Source organism: Acipenser ruthenus, chromosome 14 (genome assembly GCF_902713425.1).
Source record: "Acipenser ruthenus chromosome 14, fAciRut3.2 maternal haplotype, whole genome shotgun sequence".
NCBI classification, from domain to species: domain Eukaryota; kingdom Metazoa; phylum Chordata; class Actinopteri; order Acipenseriformes; family Acipenseridae; genus Acipenser; species Acipenser ruthenus.
The window spans coordinates 9332499-9346518 of record NC_081202.1 but is presented as its reverse complement, the minus strand read 5'-3'; the positions used below and the strand labels follow the sequence as shown (position 1 = coordinate 9346518).

General features: G+C 35.5%; 2 protein-coding genes across 3 annotated transcripts in view; one reads left to right on the top strand and one right to left on the bottom strand.

Moving 5' to 3' along the window:
- Positions 1-468: 468 nt before the first annotated feature.
- Positions 469-12554, bottom strand: LOC117419674 (twinfilin-1-like). 2 transcript variants are annotated; one of them, XM_034032664.3, is made up of 9 exons: positions 12489-12554; positions 8582-8659; positions 7745-7923; positions 6093-6188; positions 5500-5604; positions 3934-4059; positions 2647-2797; positions 2255-2376; positions 469-1302 (listed from the first exon to the last, which is right to left on the bottom strand). In XM_034032664.3, exons 2-9 carry the CDS (start codon positions 8643-8645, stop codon positions 1132-1134), a joined length of 1014 nt encoding a protein of 337 aa, XP_033888555.2. In that variant the 5' UTR covers positions 8646-8659; positions 12489-12554; the 3' UTR covers positions 469-1131. The 2 variants fall into 2 exon arrangements, with proteins under 2 accessions (XP_033888555.2, XP_033888554.2); XM_034032663.3 differs by lacking the exon at positions 12489-12554 and adding an exon at positions 9696-9864.
- tmem117 (transmembrane protein 117) overlaps positions 10925-14020 on the top strand; it is a 57745-nt gene continuing 54649 nt past the window's right edge. Inside the window, exon 1 of the mRNA XM_034032661.3 lies at positions 10925-12231. The gene's annotated coding sequence lies outside the window, so the exon portion shown is untranslated. The remainder of the gene's footprint in view (positions 12232-14020) is intronic.

Here is a 14020-nt window from a genome sequence, read left to right as displayed (position 1 = left end):
TCTAAATTGTTTAATTGAACCAATTTAACCCTCATCCAGTCATTATATCATTTTGCCTGTTAAACCTGGAGTGGAGTGGCCCTCCAGGACTGTGATTGGCCACCCCTGATGTAAACCACAAAAACAGACTTTTTTTTTGTGCATTATTCCTTATATAAATCATAACTTAAAAAGTTTTGTCAATGACCCATAGGCTCCTATTTATAAATCCTATTCACTCCAGTTTACAACCTGCTCCTTTGATAGAATGGAAAATAGAATTGGGAATGTCTGCCTGTTGTCTCTTCTTAAATTTATAACTGGGTTGTTTTCCTTTTACAAGAACGATGGCAAATGGCATCCGAATAGAAATAGATTTGATTAATTGGGGTCAAGTGCAGTAGATCATTCACAGCAATAATTTATACCAGTTTATAAACCTGAAACGCGTAAAGGTGAAGAAAAATGAATGACTGAATTTATTATGTATGCAGGCCAATTAGTTCAGTTTAATGATTAAAAGCTGATGTTTTCGAATATACTTATTATGGCTTACATATTTTGAAAAAAAAAAAGACAGCTGAAGGTCTATACTATTGTATAGCTAGCCATTTCAGGTCAGACTACCAAGAACTTAAAATGGACTACTGGTAGTAAATTTGCATACATGCTTTAAAAAAAATCAATCATCAAGTGTGTTTTATAAACCACACACTTTGTGTAATAAAATAAGGTTGACTTTTGTATTTGATCATCATATAAAAATAGCATTATAGTAAAATGAATCTTTGTGTGCCATTTAGCAGCATTTCACGATTGTGCGCATGGAAATCATATTTTTGTAATTGTTACGTTTCAAAAACCTAATTTTCGTATCTGTAAGACACCAGCCCACCTCAACTGGCAGATTTCAATTAATACAATTACAAAAATAATTGTGCAGTCCCACACTAAATGCAATGTGTTTCTTTGAAAATTTCCCAATACACAAAATTATTCTATAAAGTAATGTTACAGAAATAGTGTTTGCCTACTACTACGCCAGAAAACCATTGCTTTTTTTTTTTAAAGGCTGTTCTTACAGGGCTAAAATATATCAGAATTTGCATAACTCCTCTGGAATGTGTTCATTCAAAGTGAAGGAAAGAGAAGTTAATCCATTGGAGATTCACCATCTGCAGGTGCTCTAATGAGCCGCCGTATCCCTCTCTTGCCTGTGGGACCCTTTGGTTTAGCAAAAGTTTGTTTGTGTGCATGCTGTTTGGGGTGAACCTCCTCGTAAAGAAAGTCTGCCGTCAGCTCATCTCCATCATCAATCTCGAGCTGGAAACAAAGAAACGAAACATCTTCACTCTTTCCTTTAGAACATTCCCCAGAGGTTTAATCCATTTTATACTTGGTAAATTAGGTTTTGTAACAGATACAGCACAAAAATCACATTCAATACGTTTATATGCACTTAGTATTCTGCATACTCCAGTTCGCTGCATGTGTATTCCCGCAAATTGTGTTTACATGCTATGGAATATGCTAGTATGTTGACTACTGAGAAACAGTAATAAGAATGCAGTGGCAGATATCCCGTAATACAAATGAAGAATTCAACCAGTATGCTACTGCAAAAGGGACTTTTGGTATTCTGCATAAAGTACTAGGCATTTAAAAATGCATGTAAGCGAGATGACATTTATTGGATTTTCAGATGACAAAGCATGAAATCTCAGCCATATTTCATAAAAAGCATTTCACAGCATTGGCAGATGTTATGTTGTCATTAAGAAGAATTAATTTTCCTTCAACTGCTGGTGTTATTGAATACAAGCAGTCAGCAAAACAACAGACCAGCAACATGTTGTAGATGATTAACATTGTTGTCATCTGCAACATATTACTTTACATTATACAGTGTTGAATTGTACCCTGTGTGCGTACTCATTTGTCTATTGACCATTTTACACCATACATACTTACCATATGGGTATAAAGATGCAGTTTCTACAAGGAGTGCCAACCAAAGTTTTTCAAATTAGCATAAGCAATAGTATTACTGGTACCCCATTAATTCTCTTGGATCTCTTTTGGTTCTTGGCCTTGTATTTTATACTTCAATTAAAATTATGCAGATCTCTCTAGACAATGCTATAGATTACATGTTGTGAGATTTAAGTGCAATAAAAAAAATGTAAAACAACCATTATAAATATTGTGTGATTCAGCAAAACTCCAGAAATAACCACCATCACAACGGGCTGCTAATTCTATTTAATCCCCTTACCTTTTTCTCTACTTCCATTTCCAATTGATTTTCCACCATGTCAATTAAAGGATTTTTGCAACTGGAGTACAGCATTCGTTCCCGGATACTACATGTATAGCCAGGCATCGAATAAATGAAGACTGCAGAAATAAATCAAATCACGTTTAAATTACTGTGTAGGAATAAATAACCGGTATTCAGAAAAACAAACACAGAATGGCACAGAATGTTTGCTAAATGACATTCTTTTTGAAGCAGGTGCTCAAGCATTTACTGTACTTTAATGTTTGTTGATTAATTAATGGGAAATCAAATTTCTATTGTAGATTTCATGTAATTTACAAGAAACAACTGTTAATTAAATGAACATACATTGCGCCCTGCTGGTCTAAATACATGTTTTACTGTACCTATGGATTCTAAGTAGTCTCCTTCGTGGGAGTGCTTGTAGAGGAAGAAGTGATACCGAGCAGAGTCTTTTGGAATTCTTTTCGGCAAATCCTTAATCTCTGTGGGGGCGGTGCTTGCCAAAACAATGGTTTCATTTTGGAAATCAATCTCCTGATAATTAAAAACATCAAAAATAACAAAGATGCCAAGCAGAGTCAAAGAAAGAGTCCGAATTTCCACTTTGAACATTTTTGTAGGTTGCTTTACTGTCAATATACAAGTTGCAAAATCCAACTACTAATCTTTACAAAATGTTGCAAGTTTTACTATGTTCTTGTGTTTATGTTTAGAGTGGATTCCTATTAAGCGTCTCTAAAGAACTTTTGTGATGTTGTTCAAGCAGGATACGTCAACCATACCAGTATTGAGAATAAACAACAGTCCACACTATGGTACAATTCATGTCATGTATGGGGTTGGTTTGTGACGGGTTGTGGCGTACAGCAGACAAAAGCACAAATTGCTGGAAGATTCTCAAGCTATAAAAGTACATAAGTGTTATGTATATATATATATATATATATATATATATATATATATATATACACACACACACACACACACACAGACACACTGCTGTCTTAGACATGTTGCATTTTTCTACTCTGATGCATTATGAGCATCAACAATTTACTAATTTACAACCGTTGAAGTGACAGTAAAACTGGCAGAAGGCACAGGTGTCGTTGTCCTTCCATCAACAGTCCAAAGCACCTTTGACCATTGTTCCATAGTCCAATTTCTGTGTGCTTGTGCATATTTTATGTTCCCCTTTCTTAACAGAGGTATTTTTTCTGCAACACATCCTTTAAGTCCTGATTTCAAGAGTGACCTTTGTACTGTTAATCTGATGGACGACACCTGTGCCTTCTGCCAGTTCTGCTGTCAATTCAACGCTTGTCTTCTTTCTGTTCCTTAAAGATATTATCTTCAAGTATTGATCATCCTTGTTAGACACATTTTGGGGTTTTCCAGTCCTGGGTTTGTCAGTTACAGATGATGTTTCTCTGTACTTGTTGATTATGCTTCAGATACCACACCTTGAAAATTGAGTGATGCAAGCTATTTCAATGTTTTTCCTTCTTTATGCAAGTCAAGGTTGTTATAATAGTAGAAAACACTAGTGGAGGCTTTGAGTAAATTCTTGGTGCTCATAATGCATATATGCATATATATATATATATGCATATATATATATATATATATATATATATATATATATATAATTTACTACACATTTTACTTACAAGTTGGACATAATTGAGTTTGTTATCCCTCAGTTGTTCCAGAGCTTGAACAGACTCCCTGTTCATGGGAAAGGCAACTCCTTGCAGAGTCTGGTGTTTGCTGTCCACACTAATATCTGTCTTTACCTGCAAATAAAAAAGGTTTACTGTATGGTACATGACTATCACAACAGTTTGTCATCTTGGATGGTAATAATGTTACACAGAGATCATATTAAATTATTAAAGCTTCGGTTACTACACCAAGTTTTATTTGTATCAGTAATCTACACTAATTAATGACTCACAGTAACTAAAAAATTTTGTTTACAGATCTACAGAACAACAAACTTCAGTTTAGCAAGGGCCACATTTTTCCCTATTAGTATTTTATGTTTAAAAAAATGGTGTGTGCAACATTATATAAGAAATGCACATACTGTTAGTTACTTTACAGTGGCACTGAAAGCATAACACATGTTTACACAGGCAAAGATGTTCACGTAAACATAAAATGTATACAAAGCTGTGGTTCATGTAAATGATCTACTTTTTCAAAGACGCATAAACTTTTCACCCAGAGGCCATTAGAAACTTGCCATTCCGTGTCTATGATGAGATGAGCCATATACAACTTTTAAAAGTACATTGTACCACATTTGCAAGGTGGTATATGCTATAGTATGCAGAATACTGCAAAGTCCCTTTTGCACGAAGCGGCATACTGGTGGAATTTTCCAAAAAACATACATGCACATTTAATGTATTAGATGTTTGGGATAAATGGCATCTGGAAGACGTGTTTACTTTTGGTCAGAGGAGGTTAGCAACATTCCCACAAAGCTGCATATAATAAACAGGGAACAGGGTATTCGTGTTCCACATCATGTAAACACAATATGCAGGACTTCTATTCTACTTAATCATAACTGATTGTAGCTAACACTAGCAAACCTGGAGATAACTGACGGTATAAACACGCGGATCTACATTCTCTGCTTTTATTCACTCAGAAGACAGGTACTGTATCTCCTTGTATACTCAACCCCCCTCCACCGCCAAGTTATCGCTTTTTAAAAAATAAATATGGGTCAGTCCACACCAGCTCTTTCAATGCAACATATTATTATCGAGTTTGCATAAACAAATTCTAAATGGCTTCTATCCTATGAAGCAAATATGGGTGTTTATCTCTCTCTATTATATATATATATATATATATATATATATATATATATATATATATGGGTGCTACATCTTTCATTTGAGACCAAAGTGGTCAATGAACCATCATGCAAATCTGCTTTTGTACTTAGTTTTCTACTCAGTTGTCATTGTTTGACATTATATGGTCTGCCTTGGACTGTACCCTGCCAAACAAATACACTCCAGCATGCAACAGTCTCACTTTATTGATCAACAGCTTAAAGACACCTGCATTAGCAAGCATTACTGTAGTACTTGCAGAACTACACAGAACGCATTCCTAGCATCCCTGCTCATATAACATCAATAAATGGGGCAATCAGCAGTTCAAGTGAGTTTATTTCATCATATAGATTTTTTCTATAAGCATTGTAACCATACCTCATTCAGTTTGATTTGTCTTAACTCCTCTTCAGCTGCAGTCAGAGGACATGGAGCTGCCACTGATGTCAGGTACTTTTTATATCCACTAAGAGACACATCATCCTGAAGCGATAAGAAAGAGCAAAACAAACAGGTGCCAGGTGGGTTTTTTTCTTCTTTTATACTGATCCATTATTTTAACAGCTCTAAGATTGATACAAAAAAGTATGTATGTTGGGCACATACACCTGCAGCCACTACTGTAAATACAAAATTAGATCTACCATAATGGCATTTCACTAACACTCTGTTTATTTGGAGTAAATTGTACAGTCTCTTAACTATGGCTCCCAACTGTAGTGTTGGGGAAACACTGTGGAAGTGTGGAATACGGGCAAACGCTGTTACTACCAGTGGTCAGCGACATGGATCCCCTGCAGGGGATAAAAAGTGGTAAATTGATGGTAAATCTTAGAAATAGAGAATTTTTATTTATTTATTTATTTAAATATGTATATACTGGTATATATATTTTTTTATAAAAGTGCACATAGATACATATCCTTTTTAGGAACAGGCCCATAAGGCCTAAGGATAAAATAATAACATACCTTTGTAGTGCCAAATATTTCATCTTTGATATGTCCGCCCCCAAACTCCTTCTTCACAGTTGCCCGCGTTGCTGCATATAACATTTTCTGTCGAACCTAACAAATATTAAAAAGTAATATTAGATCTAAAATATGAGGCCATATAATATAAATGTAATTTAGGTCATATATTTTACCTCAACCTTTTTTTTTCTATCAATCAAACTGTTAAGTATGTAGTTTGAATATTTATATGTTGGACGCAATTATTTGAAAACACAGGAACACAAAGTCATTTATTTGAAATGTTACTGGCAGGCAATATTTTAAGTTTTTGCCACTACAAGCACACTGTTTTTTTCCCCCCCAATTATTTTTACACCCTGATGATTTTGCCTCCCTAACTTCCAGGAGTCAATACGATGCTTCCTATGGAATCCCCAGTAAAGACTGGCAGCTCTGCACAGCCCTGACCGCTTACCCTGTGGTCACTCCTGTTCCAGGTGAGCCACTCTGCAATACCCAGGGTTTCTCTTCATAGATTTGTTATTTGCAACTTAAAACCCTTTGATTGTTACAAATGACTCCAGTTCTAATATTGGACACTTACCGGTATTATAAAAAAAGTATTTACTCTAGATGCAAAAACAGTAAATTGAACACTTCTAAGTTACCAATATTTATTTTGTTTGTAGCAACAAAACTAGAAATTTTGGGGGAAAAAAATGTATACATTTCAAATAAGAAAAAAAAGTTTATATGTATTTCTTTACTCAAAGAGGGCTTTTAATTGACACACTTAATTGCAGTTTTAAGTGTCTGCTAGAATCACTGATAAACCTGTCTAGAGTGTATTATTGCAAGTACTGGCAACCATCCAATGGTACTTATTGTAGAAACTTGTTACAAAAATTTAAACCGTAAACCGTGTGTGTTACAGTAACAGAGACGGCATACATCATTTTAAACATCTTTCTGCTGCAGTTAGTAGCAAGAGCGTGGCTATTTGTCGAAAAGAAAGATATACTGTTCTGTTCAAGGAGGTTCAGACAGCTTATCTGATGTCTGGTCAATTTAAGGCAATGTAATATCTTTGTACCGTATCTAGATTAAATATTCACTAAGGCGATCAACTTAGGTTCAGATTTGGTGGCCCATCAGCTATGCTGAGGTTCAGGTACTTTGACCCCCTGTGACTCAGCTTCTGTTGGTCATGGAGCACATCACAAATGAAAGCTTATAAAGCAGCGGGAAAAAAAAACTCCAAGCATAATTTTCATGCCAGAAGCGCCCCACTTCTGTACATATGGTACACGTGTGCAATAACAGCAGACAGACACCAATGTGAAGTTGCAGCATTTTCTGAATAAATGGCAAAACATTTAACTTAAGTGAGTGTATCACAGCCCTCCCTTTCAGCCAAGATTAACACTTTTAACACGTCGGCTTTTCCAAGTCCCAGTTCCAATTAACAAAAACAAGTTACTGCACCTCAAAACAAAAAGAAGGCTCTAGGAACCTAGAATTTTTCAGTTCTGAATTGGTCTCTGTACAAAAATATGGACACTTTCAAATGCTAACCTTAATGTATATTAACATTTATAATATAGTATACTAGAAACAGCAACACGCCTTCTGACAGGTTTCCTTGTTACATTCAAATTGATACTCACCGGGGAGAAGTCTGGTGACCAGGCCACAAAGATCCACTCATAACCCTGAGCATTTTGTGAGTCTAGTCTGTATAAAATGTATGCAGGTTCCTTGTCTTCCAACATAGAAAGAACATAAGAATCATACTCCTGGTCCCAAGACTTTGCAGCCTTTTTGAATGAACCCACAGCAAGCTGTTCTGAAAACACATAATAATAAAATACATTTTTGTGTATTTTGTTGGGTTTGAGCAGATCTGCTGCAAATGGCTTGTGGAGAGTTAAAGATTGCAATGGTGTTCTGTGTGCCTCGTAATGCTAAATCTGGAAAATTAGTTCAGGGTGTAGCCTAGTGGTTTGGAATTATGTTCCTGCAGGCAACACTTCTATTGATAAAAGTGAGATTATCTTCCAAGGTTTAGTGAAGGTGGGACTTCAGACCATAAAAGTAAGCACAGGAAGTGATACCAGGAAACAGCAGCTTCAAACTTCGCTGTCAGTAAGCAAACTGTCTGTGTTACAAATGGACCATTACAATGTGGAGTAGGTTTGTCTTTGATACATACCACGTATCCTGCTGAAATTCTTATAAATAAATAAATAAATAAATAAATAAATAAATAAAAAACACCTTTGGTGACAATCGTTGTTGGGCAAACCCCCAATAAATGCAACTTGAAAATGCATGTTTGTTACACCACATGCAAATGGACCTGGAGTTGATGTATATTTTTATGTACCAATGTTTTAATTAATAAAGTAAAAAACAAACAAACTATCAAATCAGTAAGAAACACTTTTGACAATGGAGCTGATTAACGGCAGAAAATACATATATACTATATATAGTATACTGACCATTTTCAATCACTATCTTCAAAAGCCGATATTCACCATTTCTGGCTCTTGAGAATATATCCATTACTTCCTCAGAAGCTGAAATTGCATATAAAGAACATTTACAATCCCTTAATTATGCACACATGCATCCATACACATACTGTAAGGGTTACATTAAAACTTTTTTTTTTTATGAATTGGTTTTGATGGCAGGTGCAGTACTACAACAAGATTAACATTACTGGTCTGTAGAATGAAACAATAATATATTGTTGTTGTTAACTTTTAACTATACATGTATACATAATTCAATAGAAACAAGTAGACTGAACATTAGAAATACTGCAAAACATTCATCATAGCTGGAAGCAGTTGGGGGGTTTGTTTTGCCTGTATCACAAACGGACCCTTACAGTGTACAGTAGGCTTGTTTGTGATACATACTTGTTAATATTTAAAGTGGGTTTAGGACCCGATTGTATTCACTCATAAAATACGTTATGCATCCCATTATGATTTATTTTGTTACTTTGCATCATCATCACTACCAAAAAGTATGGAATAACACTGTATATTCTGTTCCCATAGAAAGTAATTCTTCAACAAACAAGCCGTCTTCTTCATAAGCTTTTGGCCAGCACCGTAATTTTAAATTACTAGTACTTAATGTCTTCTATAAAACTAAGCAGCATTCACAACATGCACCAATGGAATGTGTTAAGTACTGTAGTTTACTATAAGACTTCATGAATACAACCACAACCTTTTAAGTGCAATACAATTAAGGCGTTGTCTGATATACGGAACTGCACAACAATCTGCACAACACGGCACAGTGCACCTCATAACAAGACAATTGTTCCAGACAGGACTAGCATAGCAGAGCACGCACGCAGTCTGAACTACAGTATGTATATACGGCTGTTGTTTTAACTAAATAAAAACGTTCACTTTTACACTATAACACATTGCAGGGAAATGTTTGAATCGTGTTATTTAACACTGCCTCGACGTGACCACAATAATCTAGATCAAACGTATATTGTTTAATCCTTATCCCAAACAATTCCTTTGCGATCTTTTTTACTTTGTTTCGCAAAAGGCAAAACGTTATAAATACTAACTAATTTACCTTGGATGCCAGTCTGATGAGACATAATGATTGATTTTGTAGAATCACAATAGTGGTTGCAGAACACGGAAGAAGGAAGAAAACTACAGCAACTGCACCCGGCTACCAAACAGCGTCATCACTCTGCAGTGACTCCTGAGTCACGTGGAACAGGGCAGTGCTTGTAATTCGCAGGGAGACTGTACCAAACGAAAGTACAATAGATATTATCACCCAGCTGTCATGAATGGATGAAGATTTAATACTATGCAAGATATTTACAGTAGTATTAGTCTGTTCTGCCGTGTCCGTTTCATACGTTTTAATATAGCCTTGAAACTCTATTCGAAATATATATATATATAGCAAATAAAACACACATTTGCCTTAACACGTAGCGATAGAAGATTTAAGCAACGTATGTAGTCGAACTGAAAAAGGTAGGCCTACATGCGAGTACCGACGTGTATAGCAAAATTAATTGAACATACGTAAATGAGTCACAAAATAGAAATAACCATATTAAAATTTTATACAGCGATATGTATATATTAGAACTTTCATATGAAACTCAGCAAAATAGTCTTCACTGCATTTACACAAAATTAATATTTAAAAAGTATATAAAGTGCAATTAATATAATATACAGAAAGAAACACTCGAACAGTAGATTGAGACAATTCGAGGTTTTCCTTTGAGCTTAACTAGTTCCTCTCTATAGTTTGTGTAACTTCAGATGTGTTAAAAAAGCTCAATATAATTAAAACATGGAAGGGTTCGCCCTCCCTTGATATACTCATCGTTGGTACATGCAGAAAAGTGGACAAAAGCATTTCACTTTTTACATTTTCTATCTGTTTATTAACCCATGTGTTCTCAATCTTCATTAATTACATTTTCTGCACTCGTGGATAATTGACCTTTTTTTTCATAAAGACACCAGAAAAGAGAAATGTCATTTCTATAAGGAGCCTTTGTAAAAATGCATTGGGGTTGCATTGGTGATTTATGGTAATTTATTATCCCCCCATTAAAACAGTGACTTTGTTAAAGATTTGCAATGGAAGACAAACTCACAGTTTCAGAGCATTTGTAATACAATTATAAACATGCAGATTCAGAAGGCATAAATGATCAATTGAATACAGTATCCTCACCTGAAAGCTTTGCAAATGTTTGAATTAATTGCACTTGAAGTGCAGGTTTATTATTATTATTATTATTTATTTCTTAGCAGACGTATTTCATCTTCAGTTAGTTTCTCTATAATAATAATTTTGTACTTCATCTTCAATGAGTTTCTCTGTAATAATTTAAAGAAAGTCTATAACACATTCTAATAATATATGATCGTTTTACAATGGAATACTCATTGTCTCGGGATAAGAAATCAACAGTACACACCACAGGTGCGTTCCTAGTGGTCATAGCTGCCGCCAAGCTTGCTCATATAGATAAGATAATTTCTGGTTCCTTTATAAAACATGCCAAATATCCAGAGGTGCATAAACAGTGATACATTATGACAAGAACACATTTAATTGAATAGTAAACAGATACAAATAATATTAACACATACATAGGGTGTTAAACACACTGTTTACTGACTGCCCTTTTCAGAATCTGATTGGAGACAATAAGTGATTTTTAAATTTAAATAAATATAAAATATATATGGTATATTTTATTTAACTGATGTGAGGTATGTAAATTCAACACACACACACACAAAATCTGCATTAAGTGAAATTGTGTTTGGTAAGAAATTGTTATCAGTATGGTGGAATGTGTTATGAAACATTAGTTGAGATATTCTTAAGTGATTAATCTGAAATTTAGTCTGGGCACATTTTAAGATGATGCATCAGGCAAATCCAGGTTTTATTTGTTTATAAAACAAATCCATTACACTTGTTGTCTGTATCTTATGTTTAACAAGGTTCTGTGTCAGATCGTAACAGAAACCTTTTAAAATTAGAATAGCCTCTATAAAGAAAAAGAAAGGCACATGCTACACTAATGGGGATTCATGAGCTTGCTTATATTTATTCAGTGACAAGGCTGTATTGACTTCATAGCCATGATAATACAAACTGACAAATAAATAACTGTTATGTGAGAATACGTTTCTCATTAGAATTGCATTCTTACCTAAAATTGTTTATTCAGAATGAAACATTGGGCTTGCAACCTTCATGTGTTAGTTCACTATATTGGTGGTATGTGCCGTTGGGAGTGCATTCATCAGCGACGCATTATTTTCTCTTTCACAGAACAGCATACCACCCTAACCATGCTGACAAGGCAGTGTCTGTCTGCCTCTCATTGCCACATGTAAAACAATTACAATGCCAAAAGGATTTGGGTGTGCAACTGTTATAAAAAAAACAGATCACGTGGCTAATCTATTGACTCAGTACAAGAAATGATTTCCTTTTGTTAAAAGAATTATTCAAATATCGCCAGTTTGTGTAATGATGCTGCCAATAGCAGATTGGAAGCTGATTTTCTGTCCCAGGAGCAAAGCCTGAAGAAAGAAGAAACAGTGAGTTTCAGGTTGGTGTATTTAGAATGTAAATATCCTATTTATTGCACAAGCGTGGGTCTGCTGCCAAGCAGTAAATGCAACCAGATGTCAGCTTTGTAATCAGATCCTTACAGAATGTGTTACCTTGGTAAATGTAAAATGAAGTGTAATCAGGAGAAACAAATTGGTGACATTAGTAATATAGCCTACTGACAGACAATGACTGTGCAACTTTAGAAAATGCATAAATGTATTATTAGTAAGCAATATGTATGTAAATACTTACGTGATTAAACACACCCATGATCTTCTTTAAGTCCCAGAAAATGCTAGAATTCCATTCAGTCCCTGGCTAGGCTGGAATAAGAGATGCTGTTCTTGTACCATGCTGCTCTTATTGGTCCTCTGAACCCATCAGTATTTCTTAAGGTGGTCCAGGCAGAATTACCTTTGTGTAGAAAAATAATGTATGCCTTTTATTTCAAATTACTGCTGTACTTTACTCAACAGTGTATGTATTTATAAAATCTCATTAGCTATTTTATTATTTTGTCTATCTTGGGACATGAATAAAAAATGAATGATCTTTTGTTTCTTGAACCATACTTTTGAATTACTTTAAGTACCATTTAAATCTAGAGCTAGTTGTTTCACAGATTTACATGCATAAAAACAAAACAAAACAAATATTAAAAAATAAGATTTTTATTATTTGATTAGCCTCCTTTTTTGTTATAAAATGAAGTTATGTAAAGTCCATAACCAATAGGCCTATCTTTATAACCTATACACAAATTTGAAACTAAATACAATCAAAATTATTTGATGCATATAATGTACATACTTGACCAAATTCACTAAGCATCATTTATAACTAATGCTACTGTAATAATGGGCCTTATTCACAAAACGTTAAGGACTATTTTTGCAGTTTTGAAAGAAACACGTTATAACAAACGTTATTTTTGTATTATTATTTTAAAACATGATTGGTATTACACTAATGCCTCATTTCCACTGCAGAATTGTGTCTGAGCCCCTTATGCTAAATCCTATCGGCAAACCAGTCCTATAAAGACCAAGGTTACAGTTTCCAAACTGTGCTGGAAGTCTTTATCGCCGCCTCCCTACTGCTTCCTTTGTAACTGTATCCCCCTTACCGGGGGTTAACCCTCTTGACGGACACCACATCACATCTCAATTGAGGGTGGCTCCCCGGTTTTCGCCACAATTTGGAATGCCCAATTGTTATTTTTCATCCTGGTTCACCGCTGCAACCCCCCGGCGACTCGGGAAACGGAGGCTGAAACACGCATCCTCCGAAAAGTGTTCCTGCCAATCCATCACTGCGGATCCACGCTGAAACAACCAGACCTATAGTGTCGGAGGACAACACAGATCTGAATGACTCCACTACAGACCCGCAGGCTCCCTATCAGCCACAGGGGTCGCTGGTGCACTGTGAACCGTGGATTGCCCTGCCGACCTAAGCCCTCCCTACCCGGGTGGCGCTCGGCCAATTGTGCGCCGCCCCCTAGGAACCCCTGGTCACGGTCGGCAATGACATAGCCTGGATTGGAACCTGCGATCTCCAGGCTATAGGGCGCATCCTGCACTCCATGTGGAGCGCCTTCACTGGATGCGCCACTAGGGAGCCCCAAATGTTCATTGATCTTGGAATATTTATACAGATAAATCTAGAATGAAATTTACAGCCCTGTTCGTAGCACCTTCAACAACACCATATAACATTGTTATGCTTTACCATGTTTAGCTTCTGAGATCATGGAGCAAAAATATTTAAGATCATTCAACTGT